Source organism: Calypte anna, chromosome 1 (genome assembly GCF_003957555.1).
Source record: "Calypte anna isolate BGI_N300 chromosome 1, bCalAnn1_v1.p, whole genome shotgun sequence".
Taxonomy (NCBI): domain Eukaryota; kingdom Metazoa; phylum Chordata; class Aves; order Apodiformes; family Trochilidae; genus Calypte; species Calypte anna.
Window position 1 is genome coordinate 73,731,947 of NC_044244.1, and position 18,430 is coordinate 73,750,376.

General features: G+C 38.8%; 1 protein-coding gene across 1 annotated transcript in view; it reads right to left on the bottom strand.

The window, feature by feature from the left end:
- EPHA3 (EPH receptor A3) overlaps window positions 1–18,430 on the bottom strand; it is a 225,425-nt gene that overhangs the window by 202,331 nt on the left and 4,664 nt on the right. Inside the window, exon 2 of the mRNA XM_030456308.1 lies at window positions 4,929–4,993. Coding sequence (XP_030312168.1) covers window positions 4,929–4,993 — 65 coding nt within the window. The remainder of the gene's footprint in view (window positions 1–4,928; window positions 4,994–18,430) is intronic.

An 18,430-nucleotide genomic window follows, 5' to 3' on the forward strand; every position in this document is an offset into this window, starting at 1 on the left:
CAGACTAAGATGCCAATCAGCACCAAAAGAAAACAAAAATTAGGTTGTTTCATATTTTTTTTTATTTGTTGGCCAGTTATAAGGTTTTTTTGATGGCTCAGCTGTCCTAAGATTCTGCAGCTGTAAGAAAATAAGAGACACATTTAGGGAAAATAAACTTTCTGTGTGCCCAGCTGAGGGAAAGGCTGAAGCCTGGCACTAGGAAACCCACCAGGCATTAAGAACCCACTGTAACAAAAAGAACACAACAACAACAACCTTCAATCACAGGATGCAATTAACCGCAAGACAGAAAGCTGCAGGAAAACAAACCTCATTATTTCCATTGCTCATGGAAATAGTTATCATCTCAAAAACATCTTCCATATAAACAGAGAAACCTATGTTCACAGTGGCCTGAGTAACTGATTCTTGAATGCAGGCTTACTTGAGTGCAACTTAATCACAGGCAAAACCTAACTCTCCACAAGTTCTCCCCAGTTTTCCTTTACCTTCATTTAGTCACAAGGAATATCCAAATGCTTACACAGTCTTCTTCAATCACTGTGCCCATGGTACATCCCCCCCCACCCCCAAAAAAAAAAAAAAAAAAGAGTTTTCACAGTTCCACACGTTCACTGATGATTGAAACCAGAACAAATGCAGCCAGGGAGATTACTACTGTCATGGGTAGGCAGTAATACAGACTAACGTGACAAACTACTTTCAGGCTTTTGAAATATAAGAAAGGAGTAGTTTTCTTCACTTTCACTTGGATTTCTGGATTCTAACCCAATTTCGATTGATGGAAAAGCTCCCATTAATTTCAGTCACGCATGCTCTAGCCTTTCTAGCACAACATAAACTATTACAGAGCAGGGAGTGTTATCCTTCCCTAGTACTCATGAACCAGTTTCCATTACCAACATAATCAGATTGCTTTGCCAAATGATCATGAGAGTGCCCACTAAGAAGGAAGTTATTGGTACGTGCCTGAGAGTGCAAGGTAGTGAGTCTGGCCAGATCTCAAAGAAGTCATATTTCTGAAGAAACTCAAAGAAAACTTCTGTCATGATCAAAGACAAAATCTGTCTTTTTTTCAACCAGTCTTATAAAATTTTGCCTATAATTTGCTAACATTGGTCAGATACAGAATAAAGAGGGGGGTGGGGAAGGAGGGAAGGGGGAGCTTTGCTTTTATTTTTTGGCTTGACTTGTTGGTTTTTTCACAATTATTATATACCAATAATAAATGCTAGCTCATTTTTTCCTCTATCTAGAAGCAAAACAAGATAATTGTTATTTCTCTTTTACTTTTCTATTGGCTTGGTTAAAAAAACAAAAATACCCCAAAATTTCCAGCCCATAAATATAAGTAATAAACATGTAAAGATCAAGTCCTAAGTTGGGTGACCACAGAATGATGTATTTCAATTATGTAACAAATACATAGTTTTTTTCAAACTTCCCAAACAACATGGAGCAAGAGGCAAATTAGAAACATCTTTCTTATTAAAAAATGATACTGAAACCGATACAACTCCTCGCATGAATATGCAGAGCAGGATTTAGACTGTACTCTTTTTGTCCTGGATGAATTATCCATCACATTTCTATTGTATACCATTAAAGTGACTTGCTTTTTTATCCTCCCAACCCCCCACATCTGTGCTGCTGTAATTTACGTGAATTGCAGTTAATGATCACTTGCGTTATGCTTAATCAGCATATCAATAATATACTCTGCACAGACTAAGCAGCTCTTCTTTCTTCCCCCTTTAATGAAACCTATAGAAATGGAACTAGTATTTGACTGATTGGCATTACAAAAAGGTTGCCTAGGCAGGTGCTGGAGATGTAGTACAGGATACAGGCCTTGTGCCTGCTGCCAATCATGCTCGAGGATCAGCAAAGCCAACTATTACATTTCCTAATTCCGTTGCCTTGCTATCTAGAGGGGCCAACGTTTTGTACCCAAGGGATTTTAATGAGCTTGACCAGATCAGTGTTGCTGACGCCAAAACTGTGGCTGTGTGGGATGGTTCAAGGAGAGATCACATTCTTACAGGGTGATATTATTAACCACGGTCTAAAACACTTCCATTAGAGTGTTCTTCTGTGGGACACAGAAATCTCTGAATAGAAATGAGCTATAAATCTTAACATGAATATTTAGGAATTTCTGGAAAGCTATTCTTATAGACGCCCAAGTTGAAACAGACTTAAAAGAGCAAAGAGCAGCCATCAAACACTAAAAATCACAAGCAATAAATTTGGGTCGTTTTGCCAGAAACCAATCAATATCATGTATTGGTAAGATAAAATTATTAACCTAGTAAGAGGTTTATTAAACACTTTGGCTAAATTATTTCTAAAAATTCTGCAAGTCACCAGCCAGAGTATACTGACTGACATTTATGGCTTCAGATGAGAACACTGCTGCATGCTGGAGAGGAATTGGCACAACACCAATATTCTCATTTGTGAATCACAGCCTCAAGTGTAGCTCTATTAGCTTTACCTTGTAAATCACCACTATGCTATTAGCAATCCTTCAATATGATGTGACATCTTTATTATAATGTTTTTCCACTAAAGTTTAAGTTCATATTTTAGTTAGCTCAGAGACAGATGCAGGCATATTTACCAGGTTTAATTAATTGACTATAAATAAAGGGCTGTAAAAAGAAGGCATCTCTTTCACATGATGCTCAAGCTGTCATTTTGCAGCAAAATGCCAATTCAGATCGGATAGATGTTTCCATTTCTATATTTTACATTCCTGTCTAAATATATAAGCTTAAAATTTCATGGTATTTTGAAAGATAATGTTTAGTCTCATTTCTCTTACAACAACAGTACCTGATCTACATGAATTTACTACCATGAGATTTCCAGCTAAGAACTTCATTAACTTGTAGGAACATCAGTACAATTCCATGATTTACTTTGGCTTCGATAGCTGTGGATATTACAGGAAACAGGAACAGCATGCACAGACACACACAAACCAATTGTGCTGAATTTACCTGATAGAAACTTGCAGAAGATAATAAAATTGCTTTCAGAGATCTGAGCACCCTTTTTGGTGGGGTAATGTAGCACATCTGTTATTCTTATGGCCCCCAAGATACTCTGTATCATTCCCTACCAACTGCTTTAGGTATCTGAGGCAAGAGAGGCACAGCTGCAGGGAGCAGAGCAGTAGATCTGCACAGCTGCAAGGAGATGAACAGAGCAGAAAAGTAAAGGAGAAGAGGGCAGGACAGCTGGGAGAGAAAAAAACAAACAAAAAAAGGCTTTGCAAAAAAAGAAAGAAAAAAAGAAAGAAAAAAAATGCATGTGGAGAAAAAAAAAAACACAAAACAACTCATGAGCTAGAAGTTGCTGGAGAGTTCCCTCTTGGACATCCTGTTTATAGAGGTTTCTTATTGGGAAAAGTCAGCAGGAACAGCCACTAGAAAGAAACATGAAGCCTCTTCTCAGTTCCCCAAGAGAGTGGAACAATTTGTTCAGAGACACAGAGAATGATCTGTGTACAAAATCAAAAAAATAAACCAAGCCTTAATCCTTAAATACTGCTAAACACCTGCATAACACTTAATATGAGGAAGGCACTACTTAAATATTAATAACCGAATCCCATAAGGCAAGGATGCAAAAGTACTGTTGCCACTAATCTCTGTGAAAGTGATAATAGTGAAGTAACTTCTTGCCCAAAGCCACAGAAGAATTAAACAAACCAATGCACAAATATCTGTCAATACAGAAAATTCAAAATATGGTTGGTTGGGAAAAAGGACAGTGGCTGGACTTTCAGCTAGCAACTCTTATCAAAGATTAGATAAAACATTTCCCTAGGACTTTTCAGTGGCTGTACTCTGTGACAGAGGTTTACTTGTAGAGTGGGAGACAGACAGAGAAGCACAAAAACTTCTAGGAGTGTCATAGTTTTCCGACTAAAGGTAGAAAACCAGAATAAAACTGCAACAGAGGAAGAAAACAAAGCACCACCAAAGTACAAGTGGCAGCACATCAAGAAAAGGAGCCAAAGGTCTCAAGAGTCCCTTCTTTCAGCAACGACTTGATGGCACAGACTTCTCTGAGGATGAGGGAAGCTCCAGACATGAGGAATTTAGCTGCCAAGTTGATTTTTACTCAAGGTTCAGAATGAAAGGGTCTGCTTGCACTTCAGCTCTATGCAATGTAGAAGTAGCACAACGGGTTGTTCCTACAGAAGCACACACATACATTCCACAGAGATATGTGGAGTTACCAGGTATCACCCTACTGGACAGCTATGAACTGATACTAATTTGTCAAAATTTTTAAAAAGAGACTTGTGGCAAATGCTATGTGAAAATGATGGAGTTAGCAGGTTCCTAAGCACTCTAAGACTGCACTTTTATTTCTCCAGAGCGCCTAGATCCACTAAATCTAGATACCAGGAAATTTAAAAAAACCCCAAAACCTCAATAACATTATTTAGACATTTCTTAAATAGCATTTTAACTCATACTTATACAAGTCAGCACAAATGTTATCAAGTAGATACTTGCATCACTGCCTTTTGTTTGATTTTCACCTTCTGCTGTTTCCATCTGCATTAGCAAGTAATACCATGAAACAGATTCATGAAATCTTTTAGAAATGCACATTGTGACAGAAAAAGGAGCAGTACCTAAACATTTCCCCCCCCCCCCCAATGTACCGCTTGCATTCACCTTTTCCAATAAGAGTGAGCTCTTGGGGATTACCTGCAGTGGGATGCATGTTCTAAAGAGAAGGCACCATATCTATATAAGAGATACTGCAAGTCCAGAGCAGACTATTTTTGAAGCTCTGAAGAACCAGAGCTATTGCCTGGTGTCCTCTGAAGAGGAAACAGTGGTTAAAGAACACATTGGTCTACAGCAGCACTTTTCCATTTCACAGTCTAGTGAACTCACCCCATGTGATGGGTAGGAGATCCAGCCCAGCTCCCCTTGAATTGTTTTTGAGTCCAGCAGATTAACTACAAAAGAAGACAAAATAAAGAGGAATGAGTTTCATTTGCCTCTGTCCAGTTAACCTCAGTTACCCATACCAAAAGCCATGTGTATTTGGGAACCTTGCGAGCAGTTGATTTGTTCAGGTGGCTTGGCAGTTAGCTACAAAGAAGAGAAGGACAGACAAATGAAAAGGATCATCTTGTTTATCTTAAAATGTGATATGAACTGGAGACAGGGGAACTTTTCAAAACAAAACAAAACAAAAAAAAAAAAAGTGAAAAAAATAAATAATGGATCCCTGGCCAAATTAATTACAGCAGGGGGTGGGAAAAGAGAGGGGCTTCTATCAGCTGCACAAACTGCAACACTTTCCTCTTGGATGCCTAAAATTTGGGTCACTGAATCTAACTACATAGGTGAGATCTGGGTAGTTTAATCATTATTTGATTAAAGCCCTGTATTTGGCATTTGTAATTTTCTCAGAATATGGGAATAAATAATGAATGCTGATTAAAGTCCTTTCCCGCAGTTCTTTTTTCCTTCTGATCTAATTTGTTCTCAAATTGTCTTCTAGTAGTGAAGTGTTTTCTAAATGTCATGTGTAACACATTAGATACAAAAGTAATTATTTACAATGTTACGAGTTCAGACAAACCTACTTTTAAAGAGGGACATCAATTCAGAGCTCATCTTGCTGTTATCTTTTTTTTTTTTTTTTTAAGAAGCATGCAAAAATTTTCAGAGTTGGAAGAAAGATTTTTAAACAGTTTGATACAGACATTTTCCACTCAATCAACTCACAGAATTTTTCTACTCATTTTAAAGCATGACAGGTATTTTAAATAAATAAATACATGTAAATGAAAGAATCTTCTTCTGTGGCATTTACCTGTTTTTACAAGCCCCAAAATAAATTATGTTCCTTACCCTCGCCATACAGTTCCCTAACTAATAATGTCTTTATTAACAGGAAGCAGAACAGGAAAATTGGTACAAATAATCATACAAGAAGAGTCTCTCTGTAAACACAAACCAATGAAGTATTGTTAGTCCATGATATTAGAGCACTGTTTGCAAAAGCACCACTATGTGCACCTTCAATATTTACTAACTGAAATTTGGCCTTACTTATGTTGAGTGTGTGCATGCGTGTCCATCTTTCTTCCTCTAATATGGAAATTACTGATAATGAGGAAAAAAATAAAACCCATTGTATGTGTATTTTAACACCTGAGAATGATGGATCTATTAGAGGTGGCCCCTAGAGAATTCTGAGCAACATCAGGAAGGATATCGAGGTCCTGGAGTGGGTCCAAAGGAGGGCAACCAGGCTGGTGAAGGGACTCGAGCACAGATCCTATGAGGAGAGGCTGAGGGAGCTGGGGCTGTTCAGCCTAAAGAAGAGGAGGCTCAGGGGAGACCTCATCGCTCTCTACAACTCCCTGAAAGGAGGGTGTAGCCGGGGAGGGGGTTGGGCTCTTCTCCCAGGCAACTCTCAGCAAGGCAAGAGGGCATGGACTTAAGCTCTGCCAAGGGAGGTTTAGGTTGGGTATTAGAAAGAATTTCTTTACGAAGAGGGTGATCAGGCATTGGAATGGGCTGCCCAGGGAAGCAGTGGATTCTCTGTCCCTGGAGCTATTTAAAAAGAGACTGGATGTGGCACTCAGTGCCATGGTCTGGTAACCGCAACAGTGGTTCAAGGGTTGGACTTGATGATCTCTGAGGTCCCTTCCAACCCAGCCAATTCTATGATTCTATGATTCTATGATCAGCTTCTATCTGTAAACTTGAAGGTTTGTCACTGGTCCCTGAACCACATATAACAAACAAACAAGCTAACAAGAACAACTGAACTAGGAAGGGAAAAATTAGGTAAATTTTCTATGAAACTGCTAAATTGGGCCATTTGTATTTCATCATCTCCTTTTAATTGCTTAATTTTGGACTTCACAAAAAAAAAATCAAAAACCAAAAAACCAAACAAACAAACAAGCAAAAAAGAAACAAAAGCCCCTCAAAAACAACAACAAAAAAATAAAAACACACACCAAAAAAACACCAAACAACAACAACAAAAAGAAACCAAAAATCACCATAAAGGTATTATTCTTCCTGTTATTTGGATGCCCAGGAGGAGACACAGCAGGGAAAAACTGGAACACAGTATTAGAATTAAGGATTTGTTATGAACAACCATAAATATACACATGTGTGCACACTGCCAGCCATACTGCCATGAATGAGCTTCTCTGTCATCTATGTGAGGAAAAATGCATCCCCAGCAGTTATATGGCCCTTTGAAAGAAAATAACAGTATTTTGAATTTTACCTACATCAATACACAAAATATCTTTACTAATCTTACAGAAATAACATAATACTCTATTATATATTTATTAACTCGAGTTTATCAATAATTTAATTCTCAATCACCTACACAAAGAAATACAATCCATCAGCCCTTTAGTGCAATAGGGCCCTAGGCAGATTATTCTGAAGTGAGGTTTGCATCTCTAAAAAGGAAATACTAATAACAATTCAAAAGGAAAAAGTGCACTTCTTGCTTTTGTGAATACAAATTCCCACAGATTTCTGATCTCCTGGGATAAGACAGATATGTTAGCTGTGCATCTGCAACACATGGTGGTGAAGGAAGCATGACTTCTGAGGTAAATTATTTGGCAATAAGTTGCTAAGGCAAATCACTCAGGAGTAAACTTAAGAAATATATTTATTCTTTAAGAATGAGCTTCTTGAAAACATGATTGCAGCCACTCTGACATTTATGAATTAGGTCCAAATTTATCAGTTTCATCTGGAAAAAAAAAGAAAAAGGCACTAGTCTAAAATGTGGTGCTAGCACTTAGAATATGCCCTCGAGGTGCAGAATATCAGCAGTCAGCATCACTGTATCTCCCTGTGCCACCTCCATAAAGGCCACCTTCCCGCTGCCCTGTCTAGCTCTCAAAGCAAGTTTACCAGGTACTCCTACAGAAAGCATTCACAGGCTTTAAGATAAGGCTATGGGGAGTAATTAAATACTCAGTGCAAGCCATGGGTGGCCCACAACAGATAGGTCCCTCAGCCATGGGGCAACTTGTGTTGCAAAATGTCCAGATCAAATCTACCCCAATAAAAATCTTTTTTAAGCCTCTCTCCTTCATTCCACTTTCTGTCTTCCTCCTTCAGACTGGCACTGCCAGGCAAACTACTTTCTCATGCTCGTGTATGTTTCACTACATTTTAGAAAACTTAAGAAGAAAAGTTTTCACACTGACCATGGCAAGCTTCTAGTTCTCTCAACTGTCTAGCCACATGGTCTTCACTGATTACAGAGCCTTTTTTTTTTTTTCCCAAGAAAGAGACAACTGAGGGAAGGAAAAAACACCCACAGAAGGAAAGCATTCTAGGGGGAATGCTGACCCCCTAGATAACTGTCACTTTGCCTGGATAACTTTATTATTTGTCTACTAATTATTATATTACAGCCAAGCAAAATCAGGGAGTGGATTGCCTGAGTGCTGAACTTGTTGAGAACCCAACTGAAACTCATACATAAAGAATTTTTGCCCATTTAAAAAAATGAAAAAAATACTTTTCACTAACAGTGTATTGTTCTGTTCTTTAATAGAATCTACAATGCAGAAGATTTTTCCTTTCTTTCATTTTAAGTGTAAAAGCCAGCTACTCCAGAGCAACTGGCCCAGCAATGAGCATAGCTATGCAAGCAACTGGAACTGCAGGTTAGATACAGTCCTAACTTCAGAGACTGATTTGACATATTACGTCCCAAAAATAAAGCTATGAACTCTTCTTTCTTCCTATTAACGCTTTCCAGAAGAGTGTGAAGAGGTGTTTTTACCAATCAGGATGCATGAAAGTGAATCAGGATTTCCAAGCTCTTTGTGAAGCTTATGCATTTCTCACACATTTGCTCTCCTTGTACCTCCTCCTCCTGGAAAAACTGCAGAGTATTGCTCAGCTAGCTCTTGCTAAGGGTAAATCTTAAATTAGTTGAACAGTTACACAGGTATTGGCATTTCTTTACTATAGAATGTCTTGAAAAGGATCACTGGTTATGCTGGAGACACAAAGGAGTTCTCATGAAACAACCTTAAACAAATAAGTAAAGTGCTGTCCTATAATCTCAGTGTCCTACATTAGTTCCTACCATGTAATTAACTCAATTTAAAACTAGTGGAGTTTGAGGAAGAGTTTACTATAATTAAAATACTGCAGTGCAATACAAATTGACCAACCATTACTTCTGGCTCTGAATATCAGTGATTGGTCCTTCTGTACAGCAGCCTTGCTCACCATACTGTGCACTGCAGATATTTCTGCCAAGTGGCAGCATACCATTAAAATACCAACTAAGAACATGTTCACTTTTTAAAAGCTCTCTCCTGCCCGACCCTTCTCGCCTTCCCCACTCACAACTGTGAGAAAAGCATTATAACTTCTCTCAATATGCATTTCTGCCCAGGGGGTAAAAAGATGAATCTCCTTCCAGTAACTGAAGCAGGGACATGGACATGAAATGTGAAGCTCACTTGCTCTCCTTTTTGGGGCATCAGGCAGAAGATGAATGAAGGCTCAGATGGAATTTGACACATGGACCCACTCATGCTACCAGAAACTGCTTCCAGTTTGAGAGCAGAGGAAGAGGGCCTGCCGTGAGGCTCACTAACAGCAGGTTTCACCTGGAGTAATCTCAGGGAAAGGAAAAGAACCCTAACACTTATTAGGTACCTGAATACAGTCTTAAAGCAGCAGCATTTCCAGAAACACATGGAGTAAAAACTGCTACAATGAACTGAAGGCAGTATAAGTACCTCTTCCAGTAAAAAAAAAAAAAAAAGTAACAAACTTATTTACATACATATATAACCAAAAAATGTTGTGCCACCCTGAGAGTCTTCTTACTGCCTAAGAAATGGGGAAGGAAGCCTGCTAGGAGGCAACTTGCAATGTCAAAAGAAGAATCAACAAACAACTTCATTCCTGGAAAGCATTTCCAAAACATTTTCTTTACAAAGAAAATATACAGCAATAGCCAATGAGGTGGAATATATAAATCACTTTTTCCTCAACTAACATTCACAAGTTAAAAACAAAACAAAACAAAACAAAAACAAGAAAAAAACAAGAACAAGAAAACATCACTGCTTTGTCTTTTCATGTTTGGCATCAAATTGTCAGTTTAGAAATATGGCTAGTTAGTTATTTTAAAAATGCCAACAAATGGGGAAAGTTAAATTTGCTATCCAAAAAAAAAAAAAAAAACAAAACAAAAACCAAAAAACAAGTGAATGCCCATAATTGAAACGTGTCATGTAATCCTGAGCAGCAAAGAACTTCTTTGCGGCAGGAAGTCAGCCAGAACTTGGTTTTGGTGTAGGACAGAGTGGAGTCAGACCAGATCCTCATGTAGATTTTTTAACTGGTGACCTCTTCCCAGCAAAGAGGACTTGCACATGGATTTTTATCCACCTATGAGTACAGATCTGACTATTCCCAACTCTCTTCTCAACTCTCTGTTACCCCAGTTGTGGTAAGGGTGAAATAAGAGTGGCAACAGATCTGCTTTATATCTTTGGCTTCTTCTGAGGCTGAAAGCAACATCTGCAGGCAGACAGCCCATGCCCAGACAAGGCCGAAGTTGCACCTCAGTGCACTCACCATAATTGCCAACTAGGATCAGCTATCATGCTGATTTTGCTGAAATTGGGCTGTAATTTGCTACAGTAGACATAAAATCTTTGGGTAAGGACAGCAAGTAAGTAAAAGCAGTAGATAAGAAGCCATTCCACAAAACAATGAACAATGCTAACCATCTCTTCATGCAAGGATGTTCAACAGTGAAGTGTGGTTCTAAGCAGCAGACTTGAAGCCAGATTTGCTGCTTGTCCATTAACAAAAAAGTCAAATCTGCAATTTTATGGTCCTGTATTTTCCCTCAAATATTGTAATGAAGATGTTACTATTGGTCAGAACAAAATTAACTTAGCATAAGGCAGGTCCTCCAGGTCTCCATCTCCTAGCTCTTATGTGAGGTTCCATTCAGTGGCTGCTGCCTCAAATGACAACATGGCAAATGGAATATTGTGGAGTAGACCCACATTGACTGAAAATGTCAGTGGAGGTCTGTCTAAGCCTCACTAAGAACCAGGTCCTTAGTGCTGGCCAACAACAGCCTTTTCAGGGGGGAGAGGGGACCCTCCTGAGAGGCAAAATTCCTGGAGCCTAAATTAGCCTTGAGAGAGGTGGGAAAAATTAGGGGCAAGACTTCAGGGACCTGAATTAACCCTGAGAGCAGTGGGAAACCCAGTGTGTAATGAACACCTAAGTGTTCACTCTGTCATCTACCACCAACCTACCACCCTGCACCAGATCTTTTCCCCGTTTGGAACTGGATCGACATCCTGAAGAAGAAAGCTGGTTGGATGCCCCTGGATCCGTGGGTGGCCATACGCCTCTCTCACTCTTTTTTTTTTTTTTACCTCTCTTTCTGTTTTTTGCCTCCCAACATAGTTGCCATATCTTCAGGGAGTTATATCACTTTGCTTGTGTTATTTGTCAAATAAAACATTATGCTTGCACCCAGCCCTTGGTGGTTGGACTTTGTTCTCACAGCTCCCAAGTTAAAAGTTACATCGAACCATAACATCTTCTCTTACAGATTCATCTCCCTCCAGTCTGCGACACTAAGGAAGAAGTGACAGTAAGCTACACAGAGCAAAGTCTCCTAAAAACAGCCAATAAAACATACTTTGTAATACACACCCAACCCAAGTGCCAACAAAGTTTGGCCCACTCAATACAAAACTCTTCAACAAATATGAGATTCCTCCTTGAGGTTTCTGCTACAGCTCAAAGCCAGACTACAGTCCTTTGAGAGGCACAATGCTGTGAGGTCTGCCCTTTCAACTGTTCTTGCCTGTGCCATTGTACTGTACAATACAAATATGATTTTGTGCAGAACATTCCGAATTTGGCAACTGTCATGTTCAATCTGTGGTTAAATTGCTGATGGAAGAACACCACCAGGGTCGAGGCAAGAGATAAACAGACAAGGAGAAACCAAAATTAATTTAAAAACAGTTACTCCGATACTGAACACAGGAATCTTCACAAAAGAAGGCAGGATAGCCCAAGTTTCCATTATTTTCATTTCAGTGTTCAGTAAGTGTTTCCAAAATTGTTATATTGTGTTACAAAGTTCAGACGAAAACACAGAAGACTAGCAATACGTGTCAAGTTACCCTATAGATTATTGCTTCTCTAGAACATATAAGGTTCCTAAATCAATTTGGATTATTTGGCAAATTCATTTTTTATGCCAGCTACCCTCAGTTTTGAAGAGGAAGAGTTTCATTTTCTTCCCAGATTTTCCTCTTCTCATTAAACACCCTTCCCAGGAGTGTCTGAGACCAGATTTAGATACTTCAGTTTTTCCTACAGCTGAATACTGAAACCTCACTGCAAGTTTCTCTCGAGAGGCTGCCACAAAGGAGAGAACACAGGACAGCAATGAGCAATGCAGGAATGCCTATAAATAAAAGCCTGGATTGTAAACTGCAAAGCCAGAGGCAACCAGGGAGGCTCTGCAACCGCATAGCAACCCTCTCCCTGCTTGCTGTGCACAGCATGGATTTCAGCACGGCATGGGATGAGCAGCACTCCCGTGCCCCATCCATGGTGGCTCAGACCCTGCCAGACAGCAGCCACAGCCCTCAGCCTGGCTCCCATCACCTGCACTCGACACCAAGCAGAAGTTCTCCAGCAGTCTTCCTCCTTTCGCTTTCTCCTGGGTGCAGAAAATGGACAACACTCTTCTAAACCTCCTGAACACAAGGACAGTGACAGTCAGGTCCAAAAACAAAAGCTTCACGGGAAAGGGCTGAGAGCAAAGCTGCAGAACTATTGCCGTTCCTTAGCAGACAAAATGGGAACTGAATTCAAAGCAGAACAGAAAACGAGGAAACATTCTGCTGTTAGAAATCTTAGAAGTGCTCATGGCACACCAAAGCCTTTCCCTCTCCCTGTCCTATTGCAGAGAAACTCCAAGCAATAGCTAGGGTGATGCAGTATCATACCACCTTCTAGCTTACCCTCTCATCAGTCTGCATTGAGTACAGGTATGCAAACATATTCCTACCTTAGCACCTTGTAGATGTTACTCTGGCTACTCCAAAGAAAAAGCAAAGACGAGCCATTTCTGCACCACTAGCAGCTCTTTTGGTAGGAGTGAGATGACAAATCTGTACACTGCTTTTTCACCGAGTACCTGTCTGTGTTATGTTGACAATCACCCATCCATTCGCATGGATGAAAAGACAAAACAGATTTTATTTCTTTTTTATGAGTTTGAAACATGAGAGTTCTCTTGATATTGTTCAAGTGGCATAAAACTCAATTTAAAAGTATGCAAAAACATATGACTGCTGGGACGGAATGCACTGTTTATCAAAGGGGCCTAATAAGGTTTCGGTTTTATTAGGCTATTTCCTGTAAGTTGATATGTGCCAGTTCTTTTCATTAAGACAAGGATATAAAAATTAAAAATGGATTAAGCTAATGGGTTCCAAATTACTGTGTTGCTTTCACTTCTTTGCACTCTTTTCTTTTCAAAACAGTTCCAATTGGTCTTTTTCCAGTACCTCCTACAAGAGGCATAAACCCAGCCACTTCATGCCTTCCACCAGCCCAGAATAGAAGCGGGTGTCTCACAGGATGTGTTGTATTTGCCAGTCTTGTTGGGTGCCCAAATCCTGAGGCACATGAAATGGCACCATATGCCTATGTCTAGCCAAAACTCAGCAGGAAAAATTACTCAAGTAATGTTGATAAGTTCTAAAGCACTTCTTATAAGGGCTTATGCAAGCTGAACAACCAAGTCTTTTTTTTTTTTACTTCTACATTCCTTATCCCTTGAGAAAAATAATAATAATAAAAAAATCACTATTCACTAGTTTTGCAGCACTGAGTTCTTCGAAGATTTCATAGAGTAGTGGTCTACCAGAGTGTCACAAAAATTTCCCTTGAGATGGCTTCTAGCAACTTAAAACGAAAAAAAAAATGTTGCAACATATTATCCATGTTCACATAGGATAAACTAAGAATTCAAAACTTGGTATGACATGCTCATTTTCTATAATTCTAGACACCAAAAAAAACCATGACAGGGAAGACCTGGGCACACACAGGACTCATGACTAGAAGGTCCTAAGTCCCTACAAATTTTGCTGCAGTTCTAATGTATTCAAGGTCCTGAAAACACCAAAAATCACAGCAAGTAACCAGTATTCCATTGAGGACAGAAATTTTTTAGACAGGGACCAGATTGTAAGTCCAGCAAAAGACCTATCTTTGCTAAACAGGCTGTGATAAACCCCAAGTGAATCAGCTGGCAGCATGCCACAGCTCAAAAAAAAAAAACAAACTGGTTTTCATAGATTCCTCAGTTGGAGCACACAAAAATAAAACCCTTGCAAGCTGTGTTGAGTTTGGCTGGGGGATGTTTATTTGTTTGTTTTTAAAGTCTGAAACACAGAAGTTAAGACTTGTAAAAAAATTTCTGCGAATCCTGAAGTACCACGTTTGGAAAGCCACCTACTCAGGTGTGCCCTGGAATAGTTTTGTCAAGCTTTTCTTTCTGCTTCTGTGAATCAAGGGCTCCAGCTTGCATGAGCTATAAAATGCTTGTGTCCTTACATAGCTACTCCACAGATAAAATAAACCCACAGAGCAAATGACTAAACACCTTGGTTAAAACTGGGAGAGTAAAATGCCAATAGCGTAAGAAATCTCCCCAAGTGTCATGTTGAGAAAATCAAGATGCTAAAACCAGTTTTATTTTCCAATACAGTGATGTCACCAACATGATATTTTCATTGTTTGCCAGGTTAACAGAATTTATGGAGGTAATTAATGCAGAACATGTGTGCTGAGCTATCCATATGAAAAATGGAATTGCCCCTGACTTCATATGCTGCCTTTGCAACCAAAACCCAGCTAACATCTTTTTTCACTATTTCCATATGTGAGAAATACAAATATTTATAACAAAGGTAAATGCCTAAATGACTGCTCTATTCCCATCTACCCACAAGACAGTTTTTCAGTCCCCTGTCTTTTGCTTATTCCTCTGCTTCCATTACCTTCCCACAAAGAGCTCCAGTTTCTATATGTTCCACAAACTAAGCATGTTCCTCAGGCCTTTTCTCCAGAATTGCTTTCCTTGGTTTGAATGGACAACTCCTGATCCAATTGCTTGAACACCCTCTGTAAAGCTTTAACCCATCTTTGGGGGTCATCACAACCAACCAGCTACTGACAAAGCAACACCACTAAATATGTAATTCTCTTCCTCTGTCCATTTTCTCTGGTCATCTACATTTGTCCAGATAGCACCCCTCCTGCAGCAAAACAGCATTTACTAAGGAGCAAAGGATATGCAGTCTTCCCAATCAGGAAAAGAAAATAAAATTATCTTTGTCTTCTAGTCTTTATGCCTGAACATTGATTTACACAAAGGAAGAGACAGAAGAAAGAGCACGGGCACGACAGAAAGACTGCAGGGCAGTGGGGGTGGGTGGGCTGGGAATAAAAAATTGATGAGGTTTGCCTAGAGTTGGGTCATCTCTAGATGTTTTGGGTGAGCACAGTATATTTTCCATAGCTGTAACCACAGGAACCAGAAAAACTGAACTCTCAACCATTGCTGAGACACGTGCTCACCAAGGTAAATTATAACCTGGGAGAAAAGTTTTTACAGGATAAGGCCCTCACCATCTGAAAACCTGTTTCCATATAAATGTCTTAACTGGGTGTTCTCCACAGCCAGTCATGAACATTGAGGCTGGACAGATATCACAGAATAGAATAGAAAACCAACTTGCTTGGTTTGTTTGTTTGTTGGTATTTTCTTTTAAAAGAAAGCAGCACTACAGAAAGATTAAATAGAATGGTAAAAATGCGTCAACCCTCTCTTAACCGCAGCCTCTGTTGAAATTCACCACTGGTAAATGGTAGTCATGAAGCTTACTAAAGTAAACAAAGCTTAGACTTTCAGGGAGGCAAGGAATTTCTTAATTCGTGCTCAGTGTTCAGATCATCAGCCCTGAATTCTGGGCTCCTAAGACTGCCATTAACTTGGGAAAGTTTGGATTTGGGTCTGAGTTTTTAAAGACCTGTATCTAACTTTCACTTCATCTCTGCCTACCTATACTTTTCCTTCAATCCTTCCCTCTCTCTCTCTAAGAGATCTCCCTCTAAAATCCTTGCCTCTCAAAGAATCAACCAGAGCAAAATCCCAAAGCAAAAGGCTGCCTTCTAGCTTCTCAACAACTTAATTAAGAAATCCAATGACACTTGTTGCTATTTGTTACTGCACAATTGTGGGAAGTCTACCATGGACCAATATATATTTTTGTGCTTTAAGTCTTATTTATTTAAATAGCAATTCTAGATCATTCTAGATTTTCTATTAAAGCATTCTTTCTTAGGCACCAATTTAAAAGTTTTAATTTTTCATTGTTGGCTTCTTTTATGAGACAGCTATTCTTTACCGGGTTTTATTATTAAAAAGTCAAATGCAAAAACCTTTCCACCCAAATACAGATATAAAAATCCTATGAGAATACATCTTGAAATTTTTTTAAAATTAACAAAAAAAAACCAACCCAAAAAACATTCCCACTCCTTATTACACTAAACTGCCCTGACTGAACCTTAACATTCATTCTATTGTTCACTTAATTGCTAGCAAGTTTCAGCCACTGTTCGTTTGGTCTGCTATTCTTCTTTCATCAATATTTTTCCAGCAGATTAATGGGATTTTCCTCCATATTTTGCCTGAAACAGCAGGACACAGTACTTTAATGAAAAAAAAAAAAAGGAGCGTGACACTTAAGTTATTGCTTACAGTCTGTCTGGTCTAATAACAACTCTGCAAATTTAAGGCTGTGCATGCTGGTGTTCCATTCAGGCTACCCGTCACTCTCACACATTGGAACTTTTTTGTTAACGTCCCAAGATTTCTTTCACACAGGATTATCTCTATTTCTATATCTTTATTTCTTTCATTCATTCACTGGTGAAATTTAAAAGGACTCTTCAGTCCAAAGGGATGAATTTTAATGTTACATCAGTTTCACACTGCAAAGTACTTGTGCTAGGCTTTACTTAGCCCCTAAGAAGCACCAAACTACCAGTAGGGAATAAAATCTTAACCCAGCAAATTACTACTACATTCTGTTTTACAAATTTATACCACAGGGAGTTTGTATCTAATATTCTGAATTAAACTGTTTTCTTTTAAGGTTTGGTTCTTGCTTAGAACTGTTTAAATGTATATAAACCCTGCTTCTCTAAAGTATTTATGGAAACAAGAAGGGGCACACAAAGTGAGTTTTTAGCAAAATGGATCACATAACAGTATTCACAGGCATTTGTACATGAAAAAGTCTTCCATTTCACTGTGTCATTTCCTATTGCAAGCTTTTTATTTCTCAGTAATATATACCTTCAAAAAATTTCAGCAGTGCTTCAACAAACCAAACAATTCATTTTCATAAGAAATAAAATGCTTAAAATCAAAATTTAAAAATCCCTGTGTCTCATACCAGAATAACAACTCTGGATGCTGGAACTACCTTCTAGAAAGGCAGTTCCAGAGGTTAGAGCCCTCTGCCCCATCTCCGAAGTTTTATCTAACACCTCTGGGCAAGTCCAGTCAATTTAGCACCTTAGGATGTCAAAATGATTCTTTTGTGTTTCAATGCCACTTCCACTTGAGTAGAGCTTTGAACTTTAACAAAAGCAAGCACATTATTTAATCTGTATTTTTTTACAAAAAAAATCAAAGAGCAGCAGTACCTACCTGAATTACAGGTACCTTATGGAACTAACTCAGGCTCTATGTAAAAACCTACAAACAGTACTGTTGTATTTAGTAACAGCTCTGTAGTGACCCTCACTGGTGATAAAATCCAGAGCCCTGAAAACAAGAAAACGAACACCTGCATTCGTATTTCTAAACTTTCATCAAGTGGGGATTACAAGAACAAGAGCAATTACATATGCTCCTAGAGGAAAACTTACAAAATCTCAAACAGAATCAGGACTAAGTATACTAATAGCAATTTACTTAACTCTGGCAGGTAATAAAAAAAAAAAATTAAAACTAATCTCTATACCTCCCCAGATAGGGATAAAAAATTTAAGTTCAATCAGAATGCACTCCTGATTTGCAAAGATTTAATGTAAACAACTGTTAAACTCAGAGTGCTTATTATCTGTTTAATGCTTTCCCCCTTCTGGTAGTGCCTCTTAAGCCTAATTTCCTGAGGCTGGGAGTACAGAGGAGTTCTAAGCCATTTCTATGCCCTGACAGCTTTGCTGGGTAGCAAACATGATTTATCCAAATTAACTGCAATAAGAATTAATTGCTGTGT